Source organism: Pristis pectinata, chromosome 10 (genome assembly GCF_009764475.1).
Source record: "Pristis pectinata isolate sPriPec2 chromosome 10, sPriPec2.1.pri, whole genome shotgun sequence".
In the NCBI taxonomy this organism is placed as follows: Eukaryota; Metazoa; Chordata; class Chondrichthyes; order Rhinopristiformes; family Pristidae; genus Pristis; species Pristis pectinata.
In genome coordinates, this window is record NC_067414.1 from 40,474,702 (window position 1) to 40,489,633 (window position 14,932).

The 14,932-nt window shown below is 41.7% G+C and overlaps 1 protein-coding gene across 1 annotated transcript in view; it reads right to left on the reverse strand.

The window, feature by feature from the left end:
* The window catches only part of LOC127575195 (calcium and integrin-binding family member 4-like), a 39,317-nt gene extending 31,764 nt beyond the window's left edge, over positions 1-7,553 (reverse strand). The window contains exons 1-2 of the mRNA XM_052024899.1: positions 7,544-7,553; positions 6,235-6,313 (exon numbers count right to left, since the gene is read on the reverse strand). Coding sequence (XP_051880859.1) covers positions 6,235-6,313; positions 7,544-7,553 — 89 coding nt within the window. The remainder of the gene's footprint in view (positions 1-6,234; positions 6,314-7,543) is intronic.
* Positions 7,554-14,932: the final 7,379 nt, after the last annotated feature.

Here is a 14,932-nt window from a genome sequence, read left to right on the forward strand (position 1 = left end):
TAATGATGCAGCTCTATAAAACTCTGGTTAGACCACACTGTATCCAGTTCTGGTCGCCTCATTATAGGAAGGATGTGGAAGCGTTGGAAAGGTGCAGAGGAGATTTACCAGGATGCTGCCTGGATTAGAGAGTATACATTATGAAGAGAGACTAAGGGAGCTAGGGCTTTCCTCTTTGGAGAGAAGGAGGATGAGGGGAGACATGATAGAGGTGTTCAAAATATTAAGAGGAATAGATAGAGTGGACAGCCAGCGCCTCTTTCTCAGAGCACCAATGCTCATTACAAGAGGGCATAGCTTTAAAGTAATTGGTGGGAAGTTCAAGGGAGATATCAGAGGAAGGCTTTTTACCCAGAGGGTGGTTGGGGCATGGAATGCACTGCCTGGGGCGGTGGTGGAGGCAGGTACATTGGTCAAATTCAAGAGATTACTAGATAAGCACATGGAGGAATTAAAAATAGAGGGATTGTTAGATAGTCTTAGGCGAGGTTTAAAGGTCGGCACTACATTGTGGGCCGAAGGGCCTGTATTGTGCTGTACTGTTCTATGTTCTATGTTAATCCCACCATTAAAATTTCTTCCAATTTTTGTGAATGATTGTGACTAGATACACAATTTAACATGAAAACCCATACTGTCCAGTGCCAATTTTTTTTCCATGAGTTAACTTCTAGCTCAGCAGTGGTAGCTGGAAACCACAGCATTTCAAGAAATGGGCCTCAAGTCACTAATCATGTTGAACATGCATGATAAATTCATCAAGCAGCTATCAGCAGGTAAGGATAGAGTGCTGCATGGCCGTCCTCCAGCCTTTAATTAAATGGTGGGGAGTATATTTTAGGAGGGTCTTGCAGGAGGGAGAGGGGGATAATCCTGCCCATTTTAATCCAACAAAGAGAGCTTTTCAGTTTATATTAACAATCTACTATGCCGCAGCCCAATCCCAGACTTAGCATTTTCCTTAATGATACATTGGTTTAATATGCCAATCTACATAAACACAAGGGTCCTACTTGCTTTAGGTGGGAGCCTGATTATTCTTCAAAACTGTACGCTTACCATGTGTAATGTTCAGTATCTAAGAGGGTAAATAACCAAAATATTTTTAACTAATTGCCTGCTAATAACAACTAAGAATATAGCGTTAAAATGTATCCCTGTGTGTGCTCCTCTAACTTTTTACCTCTGTGAATTATGTGAATTGCCAATGTGAATTATATATTCTTAATACTAGTCTCAATGCAACTTCTAAGTATTAAGAAAAGCTTCAGTGTTTCTGTGTCACATTGTTGTCAATTCTACAGATACATAAAACTCACAGCAGCTAAGCCTTGAAAAGGATATTATGCAAAATTTGCTTCTTATCTGGCTCTATGATCAGAGCCCCACAGCTACCAGTGATACTTGAGCATCACACCATCTTGGGCTACAGCATGATGCATGCCCATTTCTGCAATAGTACTGGACATTGTAAAAGCATGCATATAGATATTCATAAAGTATTAGAGAGCCAATGCAGGAAGGTTAATAGGCATCAAGAGGTAAAAAAAAATCCATCTGAAGTCATACTTTCCACAAAGGACAAATGTAGTGGTAGATGGAAGCCAATTATCTCAATCTTAGGACTTCATTGCAGAAGTTCCTCAGGGCAGTGACCTAGGCCCAACAATCTTCAGCTGCTTCATCAATGACTATCAATACTATTTTGGAATTACACAATTACTCAATCAATTAATAATGTACATTTATACAGCATCTCTATTGCAAGAAAATGTCTGCAAGAAGGTACATGATTTGTACCATTGCACCTGTACTAATTTTAGCTCATCACTTGAAGTGATTGACTTATCACATCTCTCTGCTAGTAACTCAATACAGAAGACCACAAGTAACAGAAAATAAAAGTAAAAAATGCTGTAAATACTCAGCGGGTCATGCTACATCTGTGGAGAGAGAAACAGAGTTAACGTTTCAGGCTGAAGATCTTTCATCAGACGCCATCAATCTGAAATAGTAATTCTGTTTCTCATCCCACCAAGTAACCTGATCTGCTGAGCATTTCCAGCATTTTCTGTTTTTTAGATTTACAGTGTATGCAAATATAAAGCAATGTTAACATAAACATCCTTACCACTCAATTTCTATTGTTGTTAAAAATGTTAGTGCCTGTAGAAATATAAAAACAATGATTATCATAGTATCTTTCTTTAAGGCATAATCAATTATCAGAGGGTCGAAGAATATACTAGGGCCAGGAATACAATGTCTGATATTTATTGCAATAAGACATAATGAATGGAGCCAATATTATATGGCATGGAAACGTCTCCACTTCTCCTGTCTTTCACCCGATCAAAGACAATTTTTCTCCCTTCCCCAATTCCCTTGCTTTCTTTGCTCCTTAAGGCCTGTTTATTTCTAACTTTTTCTGTTTCTGATGAAATGCCACTGAACTGAGATATTAACCATTTCTCTCTCCATAGATGCTGTTTGGACAATTGAGTATTTCCAGAATTTTGTGTTTTATCTGCACAGAATCTGCAGTATTTTACTTTTGTATTACATAAATTGGGGTTGTAGTCTTTCAAATTTAGATGGCAAACAAGTATTCTGATTGAAATTTAATATTTCAAAGGAATTGATAGGTAAGATAGAAACAATTTCTGTCACTTAAGAAGTCTCAGATTCAGTGATATGACTTAAAAGTTAGAGCCAGGACTTTTAGAATTTATTAAATATTTCTAGACATGAAGAGATGTAAAAGTTTTAAATTATCTTCTGCAAACAGCAGATAATGTTATGCCAATTGCTAAATTTTTATCTGAGATTAAGATTTTTAAACCTCAAGTATTAAAATAACACTGTTTGGATACAATCAGTCTCAATCTCATTGACTGTAGGATTGAATCTAAGGGCTGAACAGCCAATTTTTAATCCTATTAACCTGTGCTATCTTTTTAGCCGGTTCAGAATGGAACCGCATATTCTTGCAGACTTAATCTGATGAATGAGAAAATATACACGGCAAGGGGGGAGTTATTTATATAAGGCAATTATCCAGTCTCTTTCCAGTCAGGGTGACCTGAGTGCAACTCACAAGAGTGATGCATGTAATGCAAAGAGCTGACCTTACTACTAAAAATAGGGAGTAATTGAACAGTGTTATACTTTGTGCAGCAGATAAGCAGCACAGTTAAGTTTGCTTGCCAAACTGACATTGCTGACTTTGCATGTATTGAATAGATCTAGTGGCTATTTGCCAGCCATATCTGTGCAAGGGAAGCAGCACAGGAGATTAAGCAGCATACAGAGAAGGAAGAGGAAAGGTCCAAGGATAACTATTAGGTAGTGACACTGGAAAGATGGGTAAGGAAGGCATTGCTGGAGATGTTGACATGGTCCCACATAATAGGTTAATCAGGAGAGTACGGAGGCATGGGGTCAGTGGACAATTGGCTGTGTGGATCCAGAACTGGCTTGCCCGTAGAAGACAGAGGGTGGTGGTTGAAGGGACTGGAAGCTTGTGAGTAGTGGTGTTCCGCAGGGATTTGTACTGGGACCTCTGCTGTTTGTGATGTACGTAAATGACTTGGATGAGTTTGTTGATGGATGGGTTAGTAAGTTTGCAGATGATACCAAGATTGATTGAGTTGTGAATAGTGTAGAAGACTAGCGACGGATCCAGCGTGATATAGATCAGTTGCAGATGTGGGCAGAGAAATAGCAGATGGAGTTTAACCCGGATACATGTGAGGTGTTGCACCTTGGTAGGACTAATGTCGAGAGGCAGTACACTCTTAAGGGCAAGAACCGTAAGTGTTGAAGAGCAGAGAGACCTTGGGGTGCAAGTCTATGACTCATTGAAAATGGCTACATAGGTAGATAGGGTGGTTAAGGCGGCTTATGGAGTGCTTGCATTTATTAATCGAGGTATTGAGTATAGGAGTCAAGAAGTTATGATGCATCTCTATAAAACTCTGGTTAGGCTGCATTTAGAGTATTGCGTGCAGTTCTGGTCACCTCACCATAAGGAAGGATGTTGAGGCTTTAGATAGGATGCAGAGGAGTTTTACTAGGATATTGCCTGGATTAGAGGGCATGTGCTATCAGGAGAAGCTGGACAAACTTGGGCTTTCTCTGGAGCGGTGTAGGCTGAGGGGTGATCTATAAGATACCTTTATTAGTCACATGTAAAGGCATCTTTTGCGTTGAGTGTTCTGGGGGCAGCCTGCAAGTGTTGCCACGCTTCCGGTGCCAACATAGCATGCCTTTAAGGTGAGAGGGGGTAGGTTCAGAACAGATGTGAGGGGTATGTTTTTTTACTCAGAGAATGGTGGATGCCTGGAATGCGTTGCTTGATAGGGTGGTGGAGGCAAATTCATTGGGGGCATTTAAGAGGGGCTTGGATGGGCACATGAATGAGAGGAAAATAGAGGGATATGGGCATTCTGTAGGTAGGAGGGAGTAGCTGTTGGCACAACATTGTGGGCTGAAGGGCCTGTTCTGTGCTGTACTGTTCTATGCTGCTGCTACAATTGTACAGGTAAGAGGCCAACTGAATGATGGCAATCCCAGTGAACTAGACAATGGAAGTGCAGCATTGGAAGAGAATGGTATGAATAATTGTATTAAAGATGCAGAATAACAAGGGTTAGTTACAGACAGGAATGGGGGAAAGGAGTAGTTGGAAGTAGGTTGTTGGCTTAATGGGAAACTGGAAAGGTATAATATGAACTATCTGAATCCTATATTTACTGGAATTTAGTGGAATTAGGAAGTGGAATTAGCAGCACCAGAAAGACTGGGTGCCTGGGGAGTCCAGTACCAGGGGTCACAGCTTCAGGTCATAGGGTAAGCCATTTAGGACCTAGTTCAGGAGAAATTTCTTCACACCTAATTTATCTTGCGGATTTAACCTCTGCTTGTGGCCTGACTCTTGACCCTTACTGCTTCAATTCACCCATTCTTCTTATGCCTGGGTCTGCACCTCAGCTCAACGTGACTGATTGTGTATTTCCCAAACTCAGCCTTTCAGTACAGTATAAATTCACCACTTTTGATGATTCTTTGCCCCAGTCACCGATGTGAACTACGCGTTCTCTGTGGATTTCTAACATGCCACAAAGTCATGTTGCAGAGTGAGGACAGACACACATCAGATAAAATGAACTCAAAAAACAGGGGCATCCTCTTCATTCAGGGACTCCTCTCTATAAACACCGATGCAGAAAGCAACCTTTAAAGAGGTAGCATCCTTAAAACAAGTCTTGTTCACAACCAGCATTACATACACATCACTGACCTCCCCAACCCCAATGTCCAAACCAGAATTCCACCCACACCACCACAGAACGCAGCCCACTCACCCAACCCTCCCAGCACCGTCCCCAGCCACTCCTCCTCTCCTCTCAAAGCTGCCTAGCGGGGTGACCTGGTATTCCCAGAGCTCCTCTCTGGTTAAACGCTTCATTGAACTGGGAGACTGTCCCATGGCTGCCTCTCCTTCAGTTATATTTCAAAACCAGCCCGCGGGCCGCAGGGACCAGGCGGCCCCGCACCGCAGCCCGCGGGCCGCAGGGACCGGGCGGCCCCGCGCCCTCGAGCCGCAGGGACCGGGCGGCCCCGCGAACCGCAAGGGCCCAGCGAGAGACGCGCCGCAGCCCGCCAGGCGCAGGGACTGTACGGCCCTGGCGCTCTAGCCGCAGGGAGCCCCGCACCACAGTCCATGAGGCGCAGGGACCCGAGGAGTTCCGTGCCCCACCCGCGAACGGCAGGGAGCCCCGCACCCCGGCCGGCGAGCCGCAGGAACCCGGGGAGACCAGCGCCCCGGCCGGCGAGCGGCAGGGACCGGGGGAGCCCCGCGCCCCGGCCGGCCAGCCGCAGGGACCCGGGGAGACCAGCACCCCCGCCCGCGAAACGCACGGAGCCGCTCAGTTCCTGCGCCTGGCGGGCTGCGCCCGGGTCTCCCTGCGGCTCGCTGGCCGGGGCGCAGGAACTCGGCGGCCCCGCGTCTTCGGCCCTTGAGCCGCAGGGAGCCCCGTGATTTAGCCCGGGAGACGCAGGGACCCAGGGAGCCCCGCGCTACGCCCCGGCCAGCGAGCTGCAGAGAGACGCGCCGCAGGCCGCCAGGGGACCGGCGCTCTGGCCGCAGTGAGCCCCGCACCACAGCCCTTGAGGCGCAGGGACTCAAGGAGTCCAGTGTTCCCCCCCCCCCCCCCCCCCCGCGAACCGTACCTAGGAGCCCCTCGCAACAGCCCGTGTGCCGCATGGAGCTGGAGCGCCTTCGAGTCATAGCACAGCACAGAAGCAGGCCCTTCAACCCATCTCGTCCATGCCGACCTGATCTTTTGCCTCCTCCCATTTACCTGTACCAGGACCATATCCATCCAAACCCCTCCCATCCATGTACCTATTCAAACCTCTCAATGTTACATTTGAACCTGCATCCACCACTTCTGCTGGCAGCTCGTTCCACACTCGCACCACCCTCTGAGTGAAGACGTTCCCCATCAAATTCACGTTAAATATTTCACCTATCACCCTAAACCCATGTCCTCTAGTTCTAGTCTCACCCGACCTTAGGGGGAAAAGCCTGCATGCATTCACCCCATCTATACCCCTCATAATTTTGTATACGTCTATAAGATCTTCCCTCATTCTCCTGCACTCCAGGGATTAAAAGTCCTAACCTATTCAACCTTTCTCTATAACTCAGGTCCTCAAGTCCCAGCAACATCTGTGTAAATTTTCTCTGCACTCTTTCAAGCTTATTGATATCTTTCCTGTAGGTCAGTGACCAGAACTGCACACAATACTCCAAATTTGGCCTCACCAACATTTTGTACAATTTCAACATAACATTATAACTCCTGTACTCAATGCCGTGATTTATGAAGGCCAAAGTGCCAAAAGCTCTCTTTATGACCCTATCTACCTGTGACACCACTTTCAAGGAACTATGGATCTGTATTCCCAGGTCTCTTTGTTCTACCGCACACCTCAGAGCCCTACCATTCACTGGGTAAGTCTTACCCTGGTTTGTCCTCCCAAAGTGCCACACCTCACACTTGTCTGCATTAAATTCCATCTGCCATTTTCCAGCCCATTTTCCTGGCTGGTCAAGATCAATTTGCAAGCTTTGATAGCCTTCCTTGCTGTCCACTACGCCCCCAATCTTGGTGTGATCCACAAATTTGCTCATTCAGTTTATCACATTATCATCTAACTCATTAACGTAATGATAAACAACCACGGGCCCAGCACCGATCCCTGTGGCACACCTCTAGTCACAGGCCTCCAATCAGAGAGACAATTATCTGCTACCACTCTCTGGTTTCTCCTGCTAAGCCAACGTTGAATCCAATCGACTACTTCATCCTGAATGCCAAGCGACTTAACCTTCTGGACCATCCTCCTATGCGGTACTTTGTCAAAGGCCTTGCTAAAGCCCATGCAGACAATGTACACCACATTCCTTTGATCAACCTTCCTGGTAACCTCCTTGAAAAACTCTATAAGATTGGTTAGACATGATCTCTCATACAAAAAGCCATGTCGACTATCCCTAATCAGACCCTGTCTATCCAAATACTTATATATCCTCTCCCTCAGAATACCTTCCAATAACTTACCCACCACTGACGTCAGGCTCACTGGCCTATAATTTCCTGGCTTATTCTTGGAGCCTTTCTTTAACAACGGAACAACATCAGCTATCCTCCAGTCATCCGGCACCTCACCCGTGGCTAAGGATGTTCTAAGTATCTCTGCTAGGACCCCTACAATTTTTGCACTAGCCTTCCACAAGGTCTGAGGGGACACCTCATCAGGCCCTGGGGATTTATCCACCCTAATTCGCCTCAAGACAGCAAGCACCTCCTCTTCCGTAATCCGGATACGGTCCATAACCTCTCTACTCTTTTTCTTCAGTTTGATAGACTCTATGTCTGTCTCGAGTAAATACAGATGCAAAAAAATCATTTAGGATCTCCCCCATCTCTTTTGGCTCAATTCATAGATGACCACACTGATCTTCAGGAGGACCAATTTTGTCCCTTGCTACCCTTTTGATCTTAATATAGCTATAGAAACCCTTGGGATTTTCTTTCACCCTGTTTGCCAGAGCAACCTCATGTCCTCTTTTAGCCCTCCTTATTTCTCTCTAAAGTGTTCTCTTGCATTTCTTATACTTGTTACGTACCAGCAACAATAGAAACACACCGAGTCACGTATTAGTGTTAGAAACTATTTTATTAATAACTACTTGTGATAATAAGAAAAGCAAAAACATCAGATGTTAAACATTAACCCCAAATCTAATAAACTGAAAGTGTGCGTTTGGCAAATTCCCAAACCCCAAGTCTAGGAATAGTTCTCAAAGTTCAGTTCAGCAAGTCATCAGGTGAAACATGAGCAAAGGCTTTTGCAAAACCACCGACTGAAGAGAAAATGTAGAGAGATTACGAAATCCACTTGTTCCATGATGGAACCCATACGACACATCAATCTCTGATGATCTCCATTGCTTTGTTCCGAGGCATCTGCCACCCCGAAGGCATTCGATACGTGGCGACCCACAGAAATACCTGTTTTCCAGTACAGGTTGATGACAAAGTGGACCCCTCAAGTGCCTCATTTTATCCTAACTGCCTATACCTCATAAGCACCTCCTTTTTCTTTACCAGGGACCCAATATCCCTTGATAACCAAGGTTCCCTAAACCTGTTAGCCTTGCCTTTTATTCTAACAGCAAAATACCAATTCTGTACTCTGAATATTTCACTCCCACTTACCAAGCATCTCTTTGCCAGAAAACAACCTATCCCAATGCATACCTACCAGATCCCTTCTGATGCCCTCAAAATTGGCCTTCCCCCAATTTAGAATCTTAACCCTAGCACCAGTCCTATCCTTCTCCTTAATTACCTTAAACTAATGGAATTATTATCACTAGTGATAATTCCATTATCACTAATGGAATTACTATCACTTCTGTCACCTGCCCTGTCTCATTCCCTGAGAGAAGATCCAGTATCATGCTCTTTCTAGTTGGGACCTCTACATATTGATTAAGGAAACTTTCCTGAACACATTTGACAAACTCTACTATCACATGCAGTCCTTTTACAGTATGGGAGTCCCAGTTAAAGAAAAGAGCCTTGCAGCTCTTTTTTTTTGCTCCAGGGCACTGAGTTGTAATGACTTGCAAATGGTTATCAGCGTTATTTTGATAGCAGTTCTCTTTTCCATCATTGCTGGGAGATTTTACTGATGTGACTATCAAAGATGAGTTAAACTACTGAAGCATGCAAGGAAATGGAATAGTATTTCTTATTGCAAAGACTGTAAAACCAGTATATACAATATATGTTTCATAAGTCACTCCACAATGAGGGAAACAAGGTTTTCTTTTCGTCAGGTGCTAAAATGCCCTTCTGTGCCCCCTTTTCAAAAAAAGTAGTGACACTAACTCTAGATTACCCACTGGAGGAAACATTTCTGAACGTTCACACCGTGGTATGACTCCTACAGACTGCTAAAGATCTTACTTTATGTTTTAATCTAGTCTTTTCTCACTCTTCTAATCTCCAGTGGATATGCCTAACCTATCCAACAGTTCTTCCATTCTCGATTTCAGTCTAGTAAACCTCTGAACTGTTTGCAATGCACTTACATTCTTCCTTCAATAAGGAGACCCATACTGTACATAGTACTCCAGATGTGATCTCACCAATGCCCTGTACAACTGAAGCATAACCTCCCTATTTTTGTATTCAATTTCCCTTACAAAAAATGATAATCTTCTATTAGCTTTCCTAATTACTTGCAACAGCTGCATACTAGCTTCTTGTAAATTGTGCACTAGGATATACAGATTCTTCTGCATCTCAGAGCTCTGCAATTTCGCACCACTTAGATAATATGTTTTTTTTAATTTTTCTGGCCAAAATGGATAATTTGACATTTTCCTACATTATATTTTATTTACTACACCTTTGCCCACCCACTTAACCTATCTATGTCCTTATATAACCACTTTATATCCTCCTCACTGTTTACTTCCGTACATACTTTCACATTATCACCAAATTTAGCAACCATAACTTTGCTCCTTTTATCCAAATCATTTATATAAATTGGAAAAATTTTAAAGCCTCAGCGCTGATCCCTTTAGCACACCATTTGTTGCATCCTGCCAATAAAAGAGACTCATTTATGCCTATTCTGTTTCATCAGCTAATCATCTGTCCTTTACAACTGTTAAGTTTTTCCTCCTGACGTAATGTCATCAATGCCCACAGTTATCAAATTAGCTTTCTCCAGTTTTCAATTATTTCCCTCATATATCATTCAACATCTTTAATATTAAAAAACAATCAGATACAGAATGATGTGATAAATTCTGAGTCAAGAAATCTCCTGTGTAAAAAAAAACAATTTTGTTAATGGGAAAGATGGTTTGTATAATTAAGCACCACATGTGTTCTGAATTACATTTTAGTTCAATTATTTGCACTAACTTCACTACAGTAATGATGTGCTAAAGGTTCATTGTACTTTAGTAAAATCAATTGAGATATTTAATCTAACTACTATATGTGATGATTCAGCTGTCAATTTCAAAATGATTGGTAAAGCAGTCATGTTAACTGTATTCAATAACTTATTCTCCTTTCCACATTCTTCTTTGCATACATTATTTCATTGAAATTTCTGTGACATAAATTGGTTTTAACTCTGCATTAAGCAAGCTATGAAAATATACACATCATTACCACCATGATTTAAAATAGCAACCATTGATAGAATAATACAACATCAGACCAAATAATACTAGAAATGTGGTGGTGCAATGGGTAAACAATGATTTTTTTTACCATTCTGACTTGGGTTCAAATACAACCAAATTTGCTGGTATGAAAGTCCTTGAAGCACCAAGCCCAGTTTGAATTTAGTTCCTAATGAGCATGAACCTACAACGTGACACTGCCCCTAAAACAGCAGCATAAATATTTATGGGACCTCAATGTGTGCACATTGACTTTTGGATTTCCTGTATTACAGCAGAAAATATAAGAGTAGTATGAAAGTAGAACATTTTGAGACTTCCTAACATTGGGAAAGATAATAAATATACGTAAATAGAAGCTAAATGTGGTACTTAAACACGTTGAGCTATCAAAAGAAGTTTGATTAAAAAGGTAAAGGCAGGTAAGTGATTTATTTTACTTTATGTTACTAACTAATTTATAGTAGTTTAAGATATTTTTAGAAGAGTTTTTAGAGAAGTCATGTTTATTTTCTGTATTATTTTAGTTTATTTGAACTGTTTTAAATATAATTGATTAGCAGAGACTTTTGAAATAGTTGAAACAGCTTTTTCAGTGTCAAAACCTAAATCATGTAATAATATTATTGTGTTGCAGATAGAGGCCATTCAGCCCATTCACATCATACAAGCTCTTTGTGGAAGAGTCCTGTCAGTCCTATTACCTCACTTTTTATTCAAATCTACAAATTATTTTCTCCTCAAATGCCTCAGTAAAGAACTTTGTCAGCCGGGTGGTAACCAAACAAAGTGGTCCTACAGCCTCCATTTTGCAGATCCATTGATTTTGATGATACGTGTATAAGATGTACATGCAAATACTGTGCTGATGTGGCAGACAAACAATGTCTGGATGCAAACGAATAGGAGGACAGGAAACAGGCATCAATACTTACAAAGCATTTAAAGCAACTCTGGAAAATATCGGGTTGGTAAAGAAAAAATATTGAAAATCATGCAGATAGCAAAAAACAGTTTGAGGAAATAAATCATAACGAAGTGAGTTTGGAGAGCCTTATTTAATACTTTCAGGGGATGTCTTTTGGATCAGATATTATTTGAATAAATTCATTTTGGTTCTTGCTTGCAGATAATTTGAGCTCCCTCTGCACCAAAGTGTTTATTAATGTTACATCAGGACAGATTAAAATATGTTTTCCATGAAGTCTTTCACTGAAATATTTATATAACCGCTGGTAGTTGGGACTTAAAGACACAAATGATTAATTCAAAGACTGAATTATCTGAACTGAAAATATTTTTAATTGTGCTTTTTACGAACATGATCTCTTATAAGCAGAGTGCCTTGTTTGGTTGGTGTACTTTAGTGCTAGCCTTATAAAAAATTCTTTTCCTATTGTGCTCTAAACCCATTTTACATTCTCCAACTACTAACAAATATAATTGTCTATGCTTGTGGTTCATCATCCCTTTTTTTTAAATTACCACATTGGTAGCTGCTGAAATAAATTAGCAAAAGTTGATCAATTGACGAGATATTATATTTAACTTTGACAAAATAATAGTTCAATGTAGCACCAATATCTTCTATGTGCAGCCAATGTTTTGGAAAACCCAGATTGCATCATTGCATTTTCTAGCTTTTTCTAAAAGAGGCTTGGAGATGTGCATAATTCTTTGTAATGAACTAAATGAGACTGAGCAATTGTACAACATTCATGTGTCATTGTTGATAACAGGATGAAAGACAAGTATTTAGATGTCAATGAATAATTGAAAGAATAATAAAGCAAGCACTCAAAAGAGTTGAGATCAAAAAACATTACTTCCTTGAAGATGCCAAACACATTGTAACATTTGAATTATTACCAAAGAAAATATTTGATCAGCTATATAATCTTGTCAACATGTGTTAAATAACAGTTTTGACATTTTATTCTTATTTCTACAAATTTCATTTGAATGTAAGTTAAAACAGAAAGTGCAGGAAACAATCAGCAGGGCAAACAGCATTCAGTGGGGAGGGAAAGAGAGTTAACATTTCAGGTCAATGACTTCTTCAGAACTGGAGAACCGAGAAAACGAATGTGTTTTATGATGGAGAGATCAGAGGAAATATCTATGATAGGATGAAGACCAAGGTTGTCTAAGTGCTTTCAGAGCTATCCAGTTAATATATGATTCAGGGCAAATAGAGAAGAAATAAGAAACTTAACAAAACATGCTGAAACTGTGGGAAACAGAACACAACAGTTGCTGAAAATCTGCAACAAAAAATGCCTGAAATACTCAGTAGATCAGACAGCATCTGATAGAGGAACAGTTAAGGTGGATGACTTTCCATCAGTGCATGAAAAACTGGTTATATTAAATTATTGTGTCCCAAGGGCTGTAATGTGTTTAGATGGAAGGTGAGGTTCCTCAAACTTATGTTGGGTTTTCTTGGAACATGGTAAGAGGCCAAAGACAGGTCAGAGTTGGAGTTGGATGAAGAATTAAAGTGATAGACAGCTGAAAGTTCAGGACTGCTCTGATGGATTGAATGGTGATACTCTGTAAATTGGTCACCCAATTTGCGTTTGGCTTCTCCAATGTAAAGAAACAATATTATGAGCACTGAATGCAACACACCAGATTGGAAAAAGTACAAGTGATGTAATGCTTCATCCAGAAGGGCTGTTTGGGTTCCTGGATGGTGAGGAAGGACAGGAAAAATTGGCAGATGGTAAATCTCCAATTGACACATGACAAAGTGCACTGAGAAGGGGAGAAGTTAGTGGAGATGGAGGAGTGAAGCTAGGATTCATGAAGAGAAAGTGGAAGATATGGGCTGGGAGCTCAAGATCTGTCGATGATGGAATTTCATTGAAGGTGGTGGAAATTATGGAGGATGATGAATTGGATGTGGAGGCCGGTGGGGATCCCTACCCTTGCTCTGGCTGGGTGGAGAGGCATTGAGAGCAATAGTGCAAGAAGTAGAACAGTCTTGGTTGAAGGTCATTTCAGCTATGGTGAAAAGCAGCAACAGTTAAGGAAAAAGGACGCCATCTCAGAGACACTAGTGTAAAAGTCTCATCATGAGAACAGATATGACGGAAACAGTGAAATTAGAAGAATGGAATGGAATTCTTGGAGGAAGCGGGGTGGGACGAGGTGTATTCAAGATACCTGTGAAACTTAGGGGGCTTATAATGGGGACAGGTTATGAGTCTATCCCATGAAATGGATATACAGAAGTTGGGCAAGATAAAGAGTCAGTGGTGGACCATGTGAAAGTGAGGACAGGATGGAAATTGGCAGCAAAAATAATGACATTTTTCAGGTCCGTATGAGTGCAAGAAACATCACCAATCCCATCAACATCCTGGAAAAAGAAATGAGGGAGTGAACCTGAAAAAGACAGAACCAAGCACTGTTCTACATTACCCCCAAAGAGATCGGCATATCTTGGACCATGTGAGTTCCCATAGCTACATCTTTGATTTGGAAAAAATGAATAGAATTGAATGAGAAGACATTCAACGTAGGAATATGCTTAGCCAAGCAGATAAGTGTGCTGGTGGTGGGGGATGAATTGGGCCTCTGATCAAGGAAGAAATGAAGGGTCCTCAGATCATCCTGGTGTGGGATGATTTAGAGGATTAGGACTTCCATGGTGAAAATGATCTAGTTGGAATCCAAAAACTGGAAACTCAAAATGGTGGGGAGCATCAGAGGTGACATGGATGGAAATGGGAAGAGAACGGACAAAGGGAGAAAGAATAAAGGCAGGAAGAAATAATGTGGGTCCACTGGGACAGTCCTTCTTGAGGATCTTGGGGAGGAGGTAGAATCAGTTTGTGCAGGATTGGAGTATATCAGGCTGGAGGTTGTGAAGGGAAAGTCTCCAGTGAAGAAAAGGTCAGTGACTATCTGAGAGACAATGACTTGTTGTTCAGAAGTGAGTTCATGGTCCAAAGGGATGTAAGAAGAGATGTTTCAAAGCTACTGTTTGGTCTTTGTGAGATAGTGGTCAGTTCACCAAACCATAACGGCACTACCTTTGTTAGCAGGTTGGAACTGGACCTTACAGAGCATAGTTCAGGAAATTCAGTGGGGTATAGAATGTATAAGGGCAGTGGAGAAATTGTCATCTCAGCAGTT